Below are 13918 nucleotides of genomic sequence, written 5' to 3'. Positions count from 1 at the left end.
GAAATCTGGGGATGTGTTATCATGTAAGGTGAAGGACATCCCAGCATGGTCTTCCAGAACAAACAGCTCTTCTCTTTTTATTCCAGACTGGTCAGCAACCTCACATACAGGTACTCCTCTCCTGGGGAGTTTACTGTTTTTGTGGAGTGCACCACCAGCGAGTGGCACGTGATGGCACAGAGGCAGGTGACAGTTCAAGATCAGGTGGATCAGCTCAGCATTACTGGGTGCTACAGCCAGTATGAAACAGGGAACAGCTCCTGCTGCCGTACGCTCTTTGGGGAGGTGTTGTGGATCCAAGTTCAGCTCAGTGGAGGTGAGGATAATTTCTCTGCATGATTTTAAGGGAAGGATAACTATTATGGCCATGCTTAGGATAGAAGCAGGATTGTCATTATGCCAAATAAGAATTCTTTTTAGTCAATGCTTTCCCTCTAATTGTTGTATTCCTGTAATTTAATTCTCTCAGTTCCCTTGGAGGGGTTCTTTCTCAGAGATATTTCACCACCTAAAGCATAAGTATAAACCCTTTTTTCCTATTGACAAAGCTGACAGCAGAAGCATACCTTTAGTCACAAAAATCTACATGATGCCAGTCAGAATATTTCTGCATTTGAAGTTAGAAATTTATGGAAATGCTCCTCTGACTAGAGTAAGAGGATTCCACTCTGAGAAGGACACACTTGCTGGTGTACATTTCTTTCTCACTTCAAGTTCCTGGAAGCCACATATGTGCTGAAAAAAAATAAAATTCAGTAGTGAATATTTGAATTCTCTTCTCAAAACATTCCGAGCAGAAAACATACAATGGATTTTCATTAAGTCACCTTAAGTGACTTTATTAAAAATGACTGCTTTGCTGCAGTGTTCTTGTGACTCCTGTATAAACATTGGAATGCTGCACAAAGCAGCTGGAACTTGTCGGCCTGTTGCACAAGCTGTGAGAAATTTTCATCTGTGTTTTTGCAGGCAATGAAGTAACCTACAGTATGTTAGCAGGAAACATGACACTGAGTGAATCCAGTGCGAAGGAAGGTCTTGTCTCCCATAACCTGACACTCAGCAGTGCCTCTCAAGAGCTGATAGGCCCAGGGGTGCATCAGCTCGAAATCCGAGCATCCAGGAACACGATGGCATCGGAGATCACTGGGACTATTGCTGTTCATTTAATTGAGCCAGTATCTGGAATTCAGGCTGCAGTAGCTTCCCACACTCTGCAGCTGGGGGAGGATTTGGAGGTGAATGTCTCTGTGTCCCATGGTGCCCCAGAGAAGCTGATGTTTGAGGTGATTGGATCCAACCAAACCCAGTACCACAAAGCAGACGGCCCTCGTGGGGAGCCGCGGATGTACGGCGTTCCCGTGCCCCAGGAAGGTACAGCACCCTGACACCTCCTGTGCTTCCAGGACAACACAGATGAGTACAGGTCACATAAGGAGTCACAGCATCCTGGGCTAGGGGACAGTAATGCACAGCTGAATTTGGCAGCTTTTCTGACTGCTCAAACTTAGTCTGCAGAGCAGGATGAACAGCACAGTCCTATGTAATTGAGCTAAAAAATGGAGCTGACAAATGGCTCTGCTCTGCAGAGTCAGAGCAAGGCTTCACCTGATTCTTGCAATGGAAGAGACATGGTAAAGAGACATAGGGTTTGTTTTTTCATGGCACCATCTGATTGAAGTACAAATGAGGACATTTTCTTGAATAGCAAAGTGTTTTCCTCCTGTTTGTTCATTATGTTTCAAGTTTAGATTGCTCTGCATTTTACACTGAAGTTATTCATACTCTGAGGAGCTCAAAGTAGAGATGACAAAGAAAAGGCGAGTTTTTCTGCATGCCCATTTCCAACACATAACTTTTGTTGGCGTTAGTTATGAATAAACATTTTAGTAATATTTTCCTTCCATTATTACATAGTCAAAGCCTTTAAAATGTGGAATTAGGCAGATTGTGCTTTAGAGTTAATTAACAGTGGCAGAAGATAAAAAAGTTTCCACCTCTAATGAGCTATTCCAACCCCATGCCAAAGTGGGAATAGAAGAAGCTAATCATGATTTCATTTCATATTTTTAAATTATTCAATATTAAAGTTTTATTTGTTCTCCCTGTAGCCATTTGAACATTCCTTCCCCATAGGCAGAAATTTTCAAAAAAGATAACTGCTGTCTCAAGATGCCTAAACTCATTTGGCCTCCAGTGTTTGTACACCTCTAGCTTCCTGTGTGATACCATAGTCAGCTGACACAAAATTACATGACAAGGGCTAGGAAAAGGGCAGCTGAGTTATTCAGAAGTTGAGATAAAGGGGAAAAACATTCCAGGAAAAGACTTTCAGCAGTGGACACCCACCAGAAACCCCCCTGAAAACTCTTAACAGAAAAGAAGGAAGTTTCCTTTACAAATTGGATATTATACCTCAAACCCATTGGACTGGGCCCACTTCTACTCTTAACTGGCCCTTTGCCTTCTCTAGGTACTTTTCTAGTGAAAGTGGTGGCCATGAATGACTTCTCAAACATGAGTCTGGATCTTGGATTCATCACTGTGTTGGCAAACAGCTCCCATAAAAAAGGTAATTGCATTAATCTGACAGTGCTGGTTTTGACCACCTAAATGTCTTTTTGCAACCAGAGCATTTCACAGAGTGTTTATGGTTTGCATGTAGTAATTGCTTTCCTTCCAGCAACAGTGCTGAAAACTTTTGTGGAGGCTTCTTCCTGATGAAGGCAGATTCCCTGACTTTGATGTAGTCATAAATTAGCATCACTCTATATATGTAACACATTGCACATTTGCTGTTTGTCCTAGAAATAATGAGTGAAGTTTATGGCTTGGGACATAGCTTTGAAACCAGAAAATATTTGCATCACAGCAGCCTCTTAAATTGCTGTCACTAATGGCTTCTAGATGGCTCATCCTTATATTTACAAGAGCAGATTATATCAGAGATAAAATAACCTTAGCACTAATTGTACTGAAAGTTTTCCAGTGCTTTCCGTCGATTTTCCTTTGTACATCAGTGAAACTCCATCACCTTCTGTGAATATATTTTGATTTCTACCATTATGTTTGAAGAATCAGGATCATCTCCTTTGTAATCTTTGATGAGCTTGTTGTTGCCATTTTACATTTTGACTGTGCAGTTTGTCACAGCTCTGGAGTCTGATTCTTACAGCCCCATCTTTCACACTGTCAGAAGTCAAATCCTGTGGATTTAAGTCATATTCACTGAGGATGTCTGAAAGCTTGAAAGGTAGCACTGAAATATTCTGTTCTTTTTTGCATTAAGCAGATTCTGATAAGGAAGAAGGCAGCTACAAAACAAATACCCGAAAGAAAAATGTAAGTATTATTTAAGGATCTTTCTTTAAAATAGCTTAGAAATTTTTTCTTACCAGTGAAAGTGCTGTATAAGACAGGGAAAAGAAGTATTTGTAGCATAGTAAATTATGGACTAGATGTTCTGTTCCCCATATGGCTTAACACAAAATCTATACCACTAGTCTTGGAGACAAATGTGTTTACAGGCATTCCATCTACAATTCATAAAAAAGATTAAAGAAAGTTTTTACAACAATTCAGTTTTGGAAGTAAAGATGTGTTTAGATTAATTTTTAATTCATCTACTTGACTAATGCAAACCTCTCTCTGGAAAGTGATCCTTCAAGTAGAGTTTAATATATTTTATATGGTTCCCAAGTGTTTTCTACTTCTGTATTGGAGTGTTTAAATTATTTTGCAATGAAAAATCTTCCAGTTTTTGGCAAAATGAGAAGTTAATGATACACCAATTGCTAGCAGCTGTCCATATTTAAATAATAAAAATGCCAGATAGAATATTTTATCATCTTAAAAGTCTAGTTTTTAACTGTAACACTAGCAGACAGACATCTGCTATGGGAGATAAACTGCTTCAAGAAGCCATCATGCTTTACAGATTGCCTGTAAAAATATATTGCATCAGAGGAATATAGATCTAATCCAAACCCAAGTTTATCACAGTTTTGTACACAGAAAGACAAACTCAGCTACCCCTTATTGTCTTTGTTTATAGCTGCAATGTATCCAATTCAGAAAAAAAGAGGAATGCACCAGAAGACAAGTGGTTGTCCAAGGGTTAGAAGTCTTGGTCCAGATGTGAAGGTTTTATAGGAATTAATTTCCTAAGTACCTAGTTTTGAAAATGGGAGCTGCACTTCTAAACCAGTTCTGCATTTGGGAGAATTCTGCCACACAACTTTTCTGTGCCCTCCTCTTCTATTCCCATAGCTTCTAGTTCCATCCTACCTCTGCTACTCATATAAACTACAGATCTGCATGCAGTGATTTAGGGTCTAAACTTTCAGACCTTTTTCATTATAAAGAAGCAACATATATATGTGTTTATACATGTTTGTTCTCTAACTGATACATTTACTTCTTATTTAGGATCACAAAATATATATTAAACCGAGTCGCCATGTGGATCCTTTCACAACTGTTACACTTGGCTGGCCAGACAACAACAATAATTCCAGTTTTCTCTGGACCTGTGGTTTGTGCATTTTCCAAACTTTTTTCACCAACTTGTACTTGATGAGTAACAAACTCACTGTTGTGTCAGATCCAGTGTTTAAAATCTGACTTAAGGATGCTTCATTTTCTGGCTTTAAAGTTTGCCACTCACTGTATGTGAAGAACGTCCTTCTACCCAACCCTAGTTTTGGGATCAAACTAATTATGGTATATAACATGGCATAGTACACCATTTTGTCTTCTCCCAAAGGGTTCAGTTTTTTAGTTTTTCAAGATCTACCTGTCCTAAGCTTCCCTCTCATAGCCAAGGATTAGTCCCAAGTGACTTACACAGGCATTTGCAAAGTACATGTGTCTCAATAAAACAGCAGTAATTAACATTAAACATGATGCAAACACATTTCTGACTGAAAACAGGATTGGGATTCAGGCCATCTGTCTTCTATCCCCATAATTATCCCTGACCTCATACATGACTTTGGAAAAGCCTGTACTCTGAATCCAGATTACCAACTCCTTAAATTGTGTTCAAGAAACTTGTCTATAAAGCTCTTTGAAACTTATGGCAGGAAAGTCCTTTATAAGATGCTGTCCTAACTATAGAGGAAATGTTTCTGCAGGAGCTTGCTGGCCTGCCTGGAATGAATGTGTGAAGCAACAGATAATCCTAATCAACCAAAGTGAGGTGCAAATTCCACCTTCCTGCCTTCCTCCTCCAAAATCAGCAGTTACTGTCAAGATTACCATCCAAAACCATGGCAGTGAAGAGAGGCAGGACGAGCAATGTCTCTATGTGACTGCAAAACAAGAACTGCAACTGGAAATCAGGTCTGGTTTTAAACCCTGGTATTCACAGGTTAATATTATTACTGCACAAGCATAGTTCAAGACCACAGTTTCCAATAATAATGATAATACAGTAGTGTTGTACTTTTAGAAGCATAGAATCCTAGAATCACAGAATGGTTTGGGTTAGAAAGAACTTTAAAGATCATCCTGTTCCACCTCTCAGTTATGGGCAGAACACCTTCCACTAGATCAAGATACTCAGAGCTCCATTCAGCCTGGCCTTGGACACTTCCAGGGATGGAGCATCCACAGCTTCTCTGGGCAACCTGTGCCAGGGCCTCAACACCCTCACAGTAAAGAAAACTTCTAAATCCATTTGCACCTTATCATGATAAAAATTACTGACCAAATAAGTCTTGCTGCATTTTTCAGTCCATGTTTCTGAACACAATCCTTTGACAAACTGAAACACATTCTTCTGAAAACCACGTAGGGTTTTTTGACCCCACTGCAGTGTTGGAGATTTCAATGTGTCAACCTCATTGACACAATAGGAATAAATACCATAAGATATGTGTGAAGTTTTTCCTAGACATCTCATACTATGTGTAACTCCCATCTTACTTCCTTACAGGTGTGAGGCAAACTGCAAGCCAGTGAATGTTAGTGATGAAGTTGTTTTGAGTGTCTCTGAACAGGAGGACTCCCATGCCATATATTATAACTGGTATTTAGATAACACATTCCAACACAAGGTGAGAGCACCAGATTGGTCAGAAATACTGCACATACAAAAATAATTATCCACAAAGCCATATGGCCTCAGAGGGATATTTTGTCAAGTGGATGCTTAGAAAATACTAGTGAAGACCGAGACAAGGGGGTGCCTGGATTGGGAGGGGTTATAATGGAGGGTACCAAACTACCATCCTGTTCCTGATAAATCACAACAGAAAGAACAGCAAAGAGCCTCTACTGCCATGTGTTCTTTTCTGTCTGATTTTCCAGTCTGCAACCCTCCCTCTAGCCTGTGGCCTGACTGGTTTCCAGCAGAACTCTTTGAATTTGCTTCAAAGCAACTCATCTGTGTTGAGAATGAGCAGCTCCTTCTTGCAGACACAGGGAGAAGCTTTTCAGATTAAAGTAACAGGTAGGGGCTAACAGGGTTTTTAGGGTTTACAGACTCCTTTGAGATTGTCTCTGCTGACATGACATCATATTGATGTCACACATGCGTAGCCTCACTGACAAATATGAAGGTGTTACTTTATATGTGAGTTCTTTAAAATAATGAGGAGATAAGTTTGTTCTGGGGTGTCACACAGCAGGAGAAATTCAGTTATTTTACTCCAAGCTGTTAATAACTTTGTTAAGGCTCACCTGAAACAAAGTCATGCTAAATCCTTGATCAAATAATAGCGCTTTGCTTTATAATGCAGACATGAAGATATTTTTAATAGCTCTTCTCCTGCAATGGTTTATGCAGTAGCAGGATTTCATTGCTCGTTGGCCCAGCCTGCCGTGTGTGTGCCCGAGCAGACAGCCCGGTGGGCGCGATGCCAAGCTGGGGCATGGTCCTGCCTGACGCTCTGCTCCCTCCACTGCCAGCCACGACTCGGCGACGCTACGGGGAGCGATCGTTCCTGGTGAGCACCGTGCCCCCGCCCGAAGCCCCCGGCTGTGCCCTGAGTCCCGAGCAGGGGTCTGTGCTCACCGCCTTCAGAGTGTCCTGCAGTGCTCCCGGCTCGGAAGGGTCGGGCCAGGCCAGTCCTAGCAGGCAGCTCACATACTGCTTCTATGTGACACCAGGTAAGTCCCCTGGGCAGCTGTTTGGCTTCCCCTGGCCGGAGCAAGGGCACAGGCTGGCCTGCTCTGCAGGGAGACTGCGAGTGAGCATCAGTCCCCTGGTCCCAGAGAGCAGGCCGTGTCCCTGTGGTGTCTGCTCCCTGACCCCTTCTCTCCCCTTGCAGATTCTCTCCTGGACTGTAGCCCGGATCCTGAACTCTTCCCAGTTTATCTTCCACTTGGAGAAGAGGAAAATAATTTTATTTTACATGTGACAATTATTGTTAGCAACAACGTCGGTGATACAGCTCAAACAAATGCTTCAGTGAAGGTACACAGTAGAATTAATTAGTTTCAAGAACTCTCCAGTGGATAACTAAACCAAAACTGACTTTTGGAGCTTATTCCTCTTTTAGATATACTACTTTATATATGCTTATTTCCTGTTTTAGATATACTACTTCCTTCTGAATGTGCCATAATCACCATTTTTCTACCTAACAGAGACTATTCTCTGTGTGCTCAAGGTCAAAAGATCTTCCACTACCCTTTTTTCTAGAACTAAAGTCTAAAATAATTGTTTGGACATTGATTGAGCAGTGTAAACCTATTTACTGAGTCTGGAATTACTCTGTGTAGGCCCCAAAATCTCCTGCTTCTTCCCCAGTGCCAAAGTAAGGATATCCTTATCAGGCCATTGGAAATAAAATATTTAAAATGGGAACATGAAGTTTTATGTCCCACTCTATCTAGGCTGTTATTAAGATGATCCTGGAAGCTGTTGAAAGACAATTATAGCAGCCTTGGCAATGTTGAGAGCATATCTGATTCCTTCACCAGGTTGGACCTGCAGATATGATGGATGGGAACCTGACCCTGCAGGCTGTGGTATCTGAGAAGGCAAACACCATCCTAAAAGATGGGAACAACAGCATGAGTCTCTTCCAGCTCTACAAATCAGTGACATCTGTCCTTAATCAGCAGATCCAAGAGGAAAGTTTTAACATGTCTTTACAGACAAACACACGAAAAGAGGTCAGCAGAACGCTTTCTTGCAGTAAAATGTCATATAATGGACTCTTCACATTTTTTGACAGCTCTTAAGTAATAAAAAGCTCACATATCACCACTTGAAATCAATGAAGGTTTCAAGTTTCTAGCAAGTATCTGTCTCGGTGTTTGGCACAGGTTTCAGCTAGTTTTCACTATTTGTCTACATAAATTGTTTTATCACTCATCACTAAAACAGTTAATTCTCAATTGTTATTTCATTTATTTAAACTAGTTAATCTAAACCTGATTTTCCAAAGCAATTTAAATATCAATTAAAATGGCATCTCCACTGGGATAAATATCCTATCTAATTTTCCCCAAAAGTACTAGATGGCAGGTAATTTACTTTAGTCCACTCTAGCCACCAGTTGATGTTTCAGTCATAAGCTGATATTTGTACAGTGCTTTGAGTGCCTCAGATGAAGAGATCTAGAGAATATATCCATCAATTAAGATTCATTATTTTAATAACATCAATCACACATGGCTCTGCTTTCTCTGGAAGTGGCATTTACACAGTAATTCACATACATTAGTACAAATTCTCACAAGTAACTCTCCTTGCTGTTAATGGATGTTAAGTGTATGAATTCTCTGTGCTGGGACGTAACATAAAACTCGTGATTATATAATTACTAGGGCAAGTAGCATCTTGTCACTAGAGCTAATATCAGCTCAAATGATCTTTGTTGTGGAGCCTTACTCTACTGCATAACTTACAGCAAGCCTGGCTGTCAATACACAGCACTACTTTCACAGTCCTAATTAGCATCTTTTTCCTTTGCCTAATTATCCCTTTTCATGCCAAGCTCCGAGGGCTGATGCTGACAACTCTCTCTGCTGTTAACATAACATCAATGCAGACTGCTCTGAAGATGTCAGAAGTATTGAAAGAAATCACTTACAGGAGTGAAGAGCTGTCTGTCTCAGCACAGGTAAGAAGCAATTCATCTTATATCTCCTCACACTAATAGCAGGGACTCTAATTATCCCACTGACCTTAGAAGAGTTTCAGTGCCTTAGAATTATCTGTTCTTACCCATTTTTTCAACTGTACCAGTATGTGTATTTTGACTAGCAGTATTTGACTCTGTTTAGAGTAAGTAAATTCAAGTCTCAGATACTGTCTCAGCAATCTCTACAATCCAGGCTATGACCATTACATTTATCATACATTTTTGTTATTAAGTATCCTTAACTTTCAGTCAGAAACATGTCAGGGTGCATGTTTTCTCTTGTAAAGCACTTTTAAAACCCTGAAGAACTGCCTCAAGAGGGTTTTTCTGGAATTGCCCACATTCATTCATCCCTGATCCTGGCACTGCACAAAATGCACACAGGTAACGGTCAAGGAACATGTCAGCACCGAGAGGAGCTGGGCTCAAATGTGCAGGTTGGTCTCACAAAAGTATTTCTTGAGTCTTGTCTGGGAACAAGGCATTATTAGTAGATTATGCTATTTATGGTTCCAGGGTGAGCATATGGCAGGACAGAACAAACTGTCACTGGGGGAAGTTTCCCAAATATGCAGGCAATAAAAACAGCTGTCCTGATTTCTGATGTATTATAGAGTTGGAGCCAGACAATGGCTTGGGAGCATTTCAGCAGGATGTGGTTAACTTTGGCAAGACAAGAACAAAGCTCAGATCCAGCTCTTACCCTACAGAAAGGCTGCTCAGTGTTCACAGGCTGTGGGGATGGATGTGTCCAAGCCTGCAGTGAATTTGCTTGGCTCCTTCACTATGCTGGGCTAAAATCTGGCCAATGCTCTCCCAGTCCCAAAGCTGCATCCAGGCACAAAATAAAAATTGCAAAACTCATTCTCCTTTGGCACTTAGCACTTTGGCACTAAGATAGAAACTTATAACCTAATTTACTACTTTACTGTAAATCTAAAAGCTGTCCTTGCCCAGGGTTTGACAGACAAGCTTCTTTCAGATGTTATTCATCTTTTTATGGATTACATCTGTGGAAGCGGGCTGCATTTTTCATGCCTGTGTTCCATTTGGTGTACCATCTAGTATATCATCTTTATTAGCATCTGAAGTACTACCCCAGCACAAATAATTATAGTTAAAATGGCATTACCCACTAATAGTCCCAAAGATTACTGCTGTTGCAATATTCAGTAAATGACACAAGTGTCACTTCTGTCACTTGTAGTGCCAGCACATATAAACTGCTCCTCCCTGTGTTTCTCCTGCAGGTGGAAGCCAGCAACACTCTGAAACATGTCAGTGCCTCTTTGCTTGCTGTAAACACAGAGCACAGCAGAGATGGTCAGGAGTTAAAGGAAGCAGCCAACTATCTGTTTAATGCAGTGAGCAGTGTTCTTAAAGCTTCTGTAGAAATCAGAGCTGGGAACACTTCAGTGCCAGAAGCAAAACAGGTAATTTAGATTTGGTCCAGATTGTACTGTACTGCATGTGAATATTTGTTTGCTTTGGGAGGGTTTTAAAATCTCTGCTGTCTCTGGTGTTTTTACCTTTCCACTGGGAAAGGTTCATTGTGACACCATGATGGACTTGAATATCAGAGGAAACTTCTCTCCAGTTAAACATGTTAGATTGAATATCTGTTAATGAAGATAGAGGCCTCTTGAGATTTGTTACATTGAAAGCTGAACAGGAGAGAGAACACAGCATCAGCTCTGACCTCTAATCCATGACAAGCACATTGTGATTTTTTTCAGATTTGCTTCTATCCCCTCCTTTTGCCCCATAATTCAAGGAAGCCACAGGTATTAAATATTCATGATTGCCACTACTACTTCACAGCTTGAAGCAGCTCTGGTTGCTGCTGACACTTTTGCAGAAAGCTCTGATTATCTGTTCAGAAAGACAAAACATATCTATTTTGTCCTACCCTTTCCTAGCTATATGTGAATTGTCACAGCTAACTCTATGAGTCTCCCGGACTGAACGTACTTTAATTTCATCACTGCAAGGGAGTAGGGATGAAATAAATCTGAGAGAAAAGATCAACTGGACAAGTTTTCCAGCAATAACCCACTAATAATACACAATTGATATGTAATTAGGTCTTGCTTTTCCAAGTAACAAAATACTAACATGTGCAGCTAAGGGCATTAATACACAAAAGTACATTAATTTATTGATGTCATGCTTCAATTCAATGTATTTCAATGTATAGAAGTTATGAATGTAACAATATAGAAGTAAAATCTGTTAGGCATTTATTTGCCATCTGCAATGTTTCAATGAGAATTACAGAAACTGAATTGCAATAGAATAGCTTTCTCTGAGACTAGGAAGCTTATCACCAAGTTAGTCAGCTTAGTAAGACACCAAAATTAAATGGAAGCAATGACAAATAATGTGCAGCTTGATAATCCTGAGTACCTTTGTTGTAAATTTCCTCCTCCAATTCTTTTCCAGAGTTCAGTGTCACACCAGCTCCTGAGTACAGTTGAAAATCTCCAGAGTGCCCTTCTGTTTGGGAAGGCACCAGGTGATGAGCCAACAGTCCTCACCTCTCCCTCTGCCACAATGTACATGCACAGGTAAAAGCTGCAGTGTCCCCCACTGAAGCTTCTGAGAGCTACAAATGTTAATTCCATTGTGCTTAAACAGAATGTTTGGAACCAAATATTGTAGCATAATGACAATTTCAATAGCGTAACAAGTCTGTTGTTAGTGACTGATAGTAAGAACAGTTTGGATTCCAGGAGCATCAACTTAGAAATTCCCATGTTGTGTGTTCTTTAACCAGCAGAGAATTTGCTACAATTTCCTGAATGAGGCAGTAGTCACTTACTTTTGGAATTATGTAGAAAACTCATGTCATACCAGCTAAGGGTTTCTTTTCTTTTCCAAGTTGCCAATAATGACATGTTATATGGAACTGTAAGCAGCTTGGCAGAAGCAAATATAATCCTGAGGAGCCTGACGAGCATTTTCCATTCCCTATAATCATCCCTAAATTGTTCCCCAAGAGCCTGGTTTTCATCCACATCAAACTGTGCATTCAAATCAAGAGCATGTTCACACAGAAACCAAGTCTTTCAAATAAGTACACCTTGGTAAAATTTCCTCTCCAGATATGCCAATTCCACCATTTTTTTGATGATTCTATGGTAGGTTTACATGGAATACTGCATCCGGGACAGATCCATGTACGAAGCATTTACTGGCAGACTTAGAAATAGTTTTGCAACTAAATATATTCTTAAAGAGAGAAAGATTTCTCTGTAGATATGAAGTCTGTGCTATTGATGTTTGGTTTTTTTTCTGTTTTTTTTTTCCTTTTATTATTTTTTTTCTCTTTTATTCTGCTTTGCTCTTGCCCAACCCTAACTGGACAGATTACAAACAGAAAACATGGATAGCACATCCATTAACATCTCCAATTCTAGCTCTGCCAGCTTTACTCTCCCACCTGCTTCCTCTCTCAATGTTTCTGGAGTTGATGGTGAAACAGTGGATATAAGGGCAAGTAAACAGCTTTTATTTAACTCTATTTGATATCCAGCTTGCATTCCTGATGCAATGGTTTTAGATTCGTTTATCCTTTCACAATGAACACATGAGCACACATCATTCTTCCTGTCATGCCAAGAAAATTATTTGAAATTATTGGTCAAAGAAGCCTTCATTTATCTTAATTGGATAAGGTTGGTTGAGCAAGTTAAGGACAACTGAATTCTTAAATTCCCCATCCCATCAGCCCCTTACATACGCTTTGATTCACACATACATGGCAGGAGCAGGCACTGGAATTAATCAATACCTAAACATCTATTTGCTGTTTGTTTACATCTTATGCTCTGAGCCCGATGCAACAGCTCAGAGTCCATATCACATTCAGACTAACCTACAGCAGCCTTCCTTCACCCCAGCAAGAAACACCTGAGTGTGGGGCACTCAGATCCTGCAGGAGACAAATGTGCTGATGGTAGCACGGCCACCATATGAATTAGGACGAGGTGTTTTTTCTCTCAGAACAATAGATAGCATATAGTTGTCATAATTTCATAATCAATTTTCTGAAGATCTCTCTGGTAGGTTTGACCCTCTCAGGAGACACCTAAAATACCTGCAAACATTTTTTTTTTGTTTCACCTTTTCCAAATCTGCCAAAAAGGTGTCACACTGTATGAAAGCAATAAAGATTGTTGTACATGTTTCAGAATGAAAATTGCTTTCAAGGTTTATAGACCCACCTTAGAGATAAGGTAGAATCTTATTTAAATCTGGATGCAGACTTCTTGGAAGTTTACTTCTATTTGGGTCCGAGCTCATTCTTTCACTATTCAGCAGTTCAGAGTGTGAATAAAATGAAATATTGACAATATTGAATATCTGGTAATGATAATATCTCAGATTGTTAATGTCTTCTAACAGATGGTGAGCTTTGCCATGAATCCCTTTTTCTCCAGTGACAGCAGTTTTGACATCAGTGGAACAGTGGGAGGTCTAAGTCTAACTGGTCTGGATGGTTTGATCATACCAGTCAGCAACCTCAAAGAGAACATTGAGGTAAAGCCACTATTTCCTAACTCTTACCCTCTTTCCCCGTATTTTTTCTCCCTCCCTTAACAAACCATCATTTGTGTTATCATTTGTGAGTTGAACACAAATTCTGGTAGTGTTCATTATATTAGATAATAGGCTGATGCTGTCTGTAGTTCTGACAGAGGGATTTGTGTGATGTGGTGAAAAAAAAACCCCAAGTATTTCTGTCTTTTATTGAAAAGGAGGTGTTTTATTCTTCCTTTAAATGAATGTAAGAATGCTAGTGGTTGTGGAAATAGATC

General features: G+C 40.1%; 1 protein-coding gene across 1 annotated transcript in view; it reads left to right on the top strand.

The window, feature by feature from the left end:
• LOC137481379 (polycystin-1-like protein 2) overlaps nt 1-13918 on the top strand; it is a 35761-nt gene that overhangs the window by 6145 nt on the left and 15698 nt on the right. Inside the window, 16 exon segments of the mRNA XM_068203095.1 lie at nt 87-316; nt 970-1374; nt 2474-2572; nt 3293-3342; nt 4429-4534; nt 5136-5343; nt 5939-6059; nt 6313-6454; nt 6913-7113; nt 7275-7420; nt 7930-8124; nt 8952-9077; nt 10349-10531; nt 11541-11665; nt 12467-12593; nt 13506-13640. Of these exon segments, the coding sequence (XP_068059196.1) occupies nt 87-316; nt 970-1374; nt 2474-2572; nt 3293-3342; nt 4429-4534; nt 5136-5343; nt 5939-6059; nt 6313-6454; nt 6913-7113; nt 7275-7420; nt 7930-8124; nt 8952-9077; nt 10349-10531; nt 11541-11665; nt 12467-12593; nt 13506-13640 (2599 nt within the window).

This window comes from Anomalospiza imberbis, chromosome 12 (assembly GCF_031753505.1).
Source record: "Anomalospiza imberbis isolate Cuckoo-Finch-1a 21T00152 chromosome 12, ASM3175350v1, whole genome shotgun sequence".
Taxonomy (NCBI): domain Eukaryota; kingdom Metazoa; phylum Chordata; class Aves; order Passeriformes; family Viduidae; genus Anomalospiza; species Anomalospiza imberbis.
The sequence above is the reverse complement of the archived record's forward strand: the minus strand, read 5'-3'. Positions and strand labels throughout refer to the sequence as shown.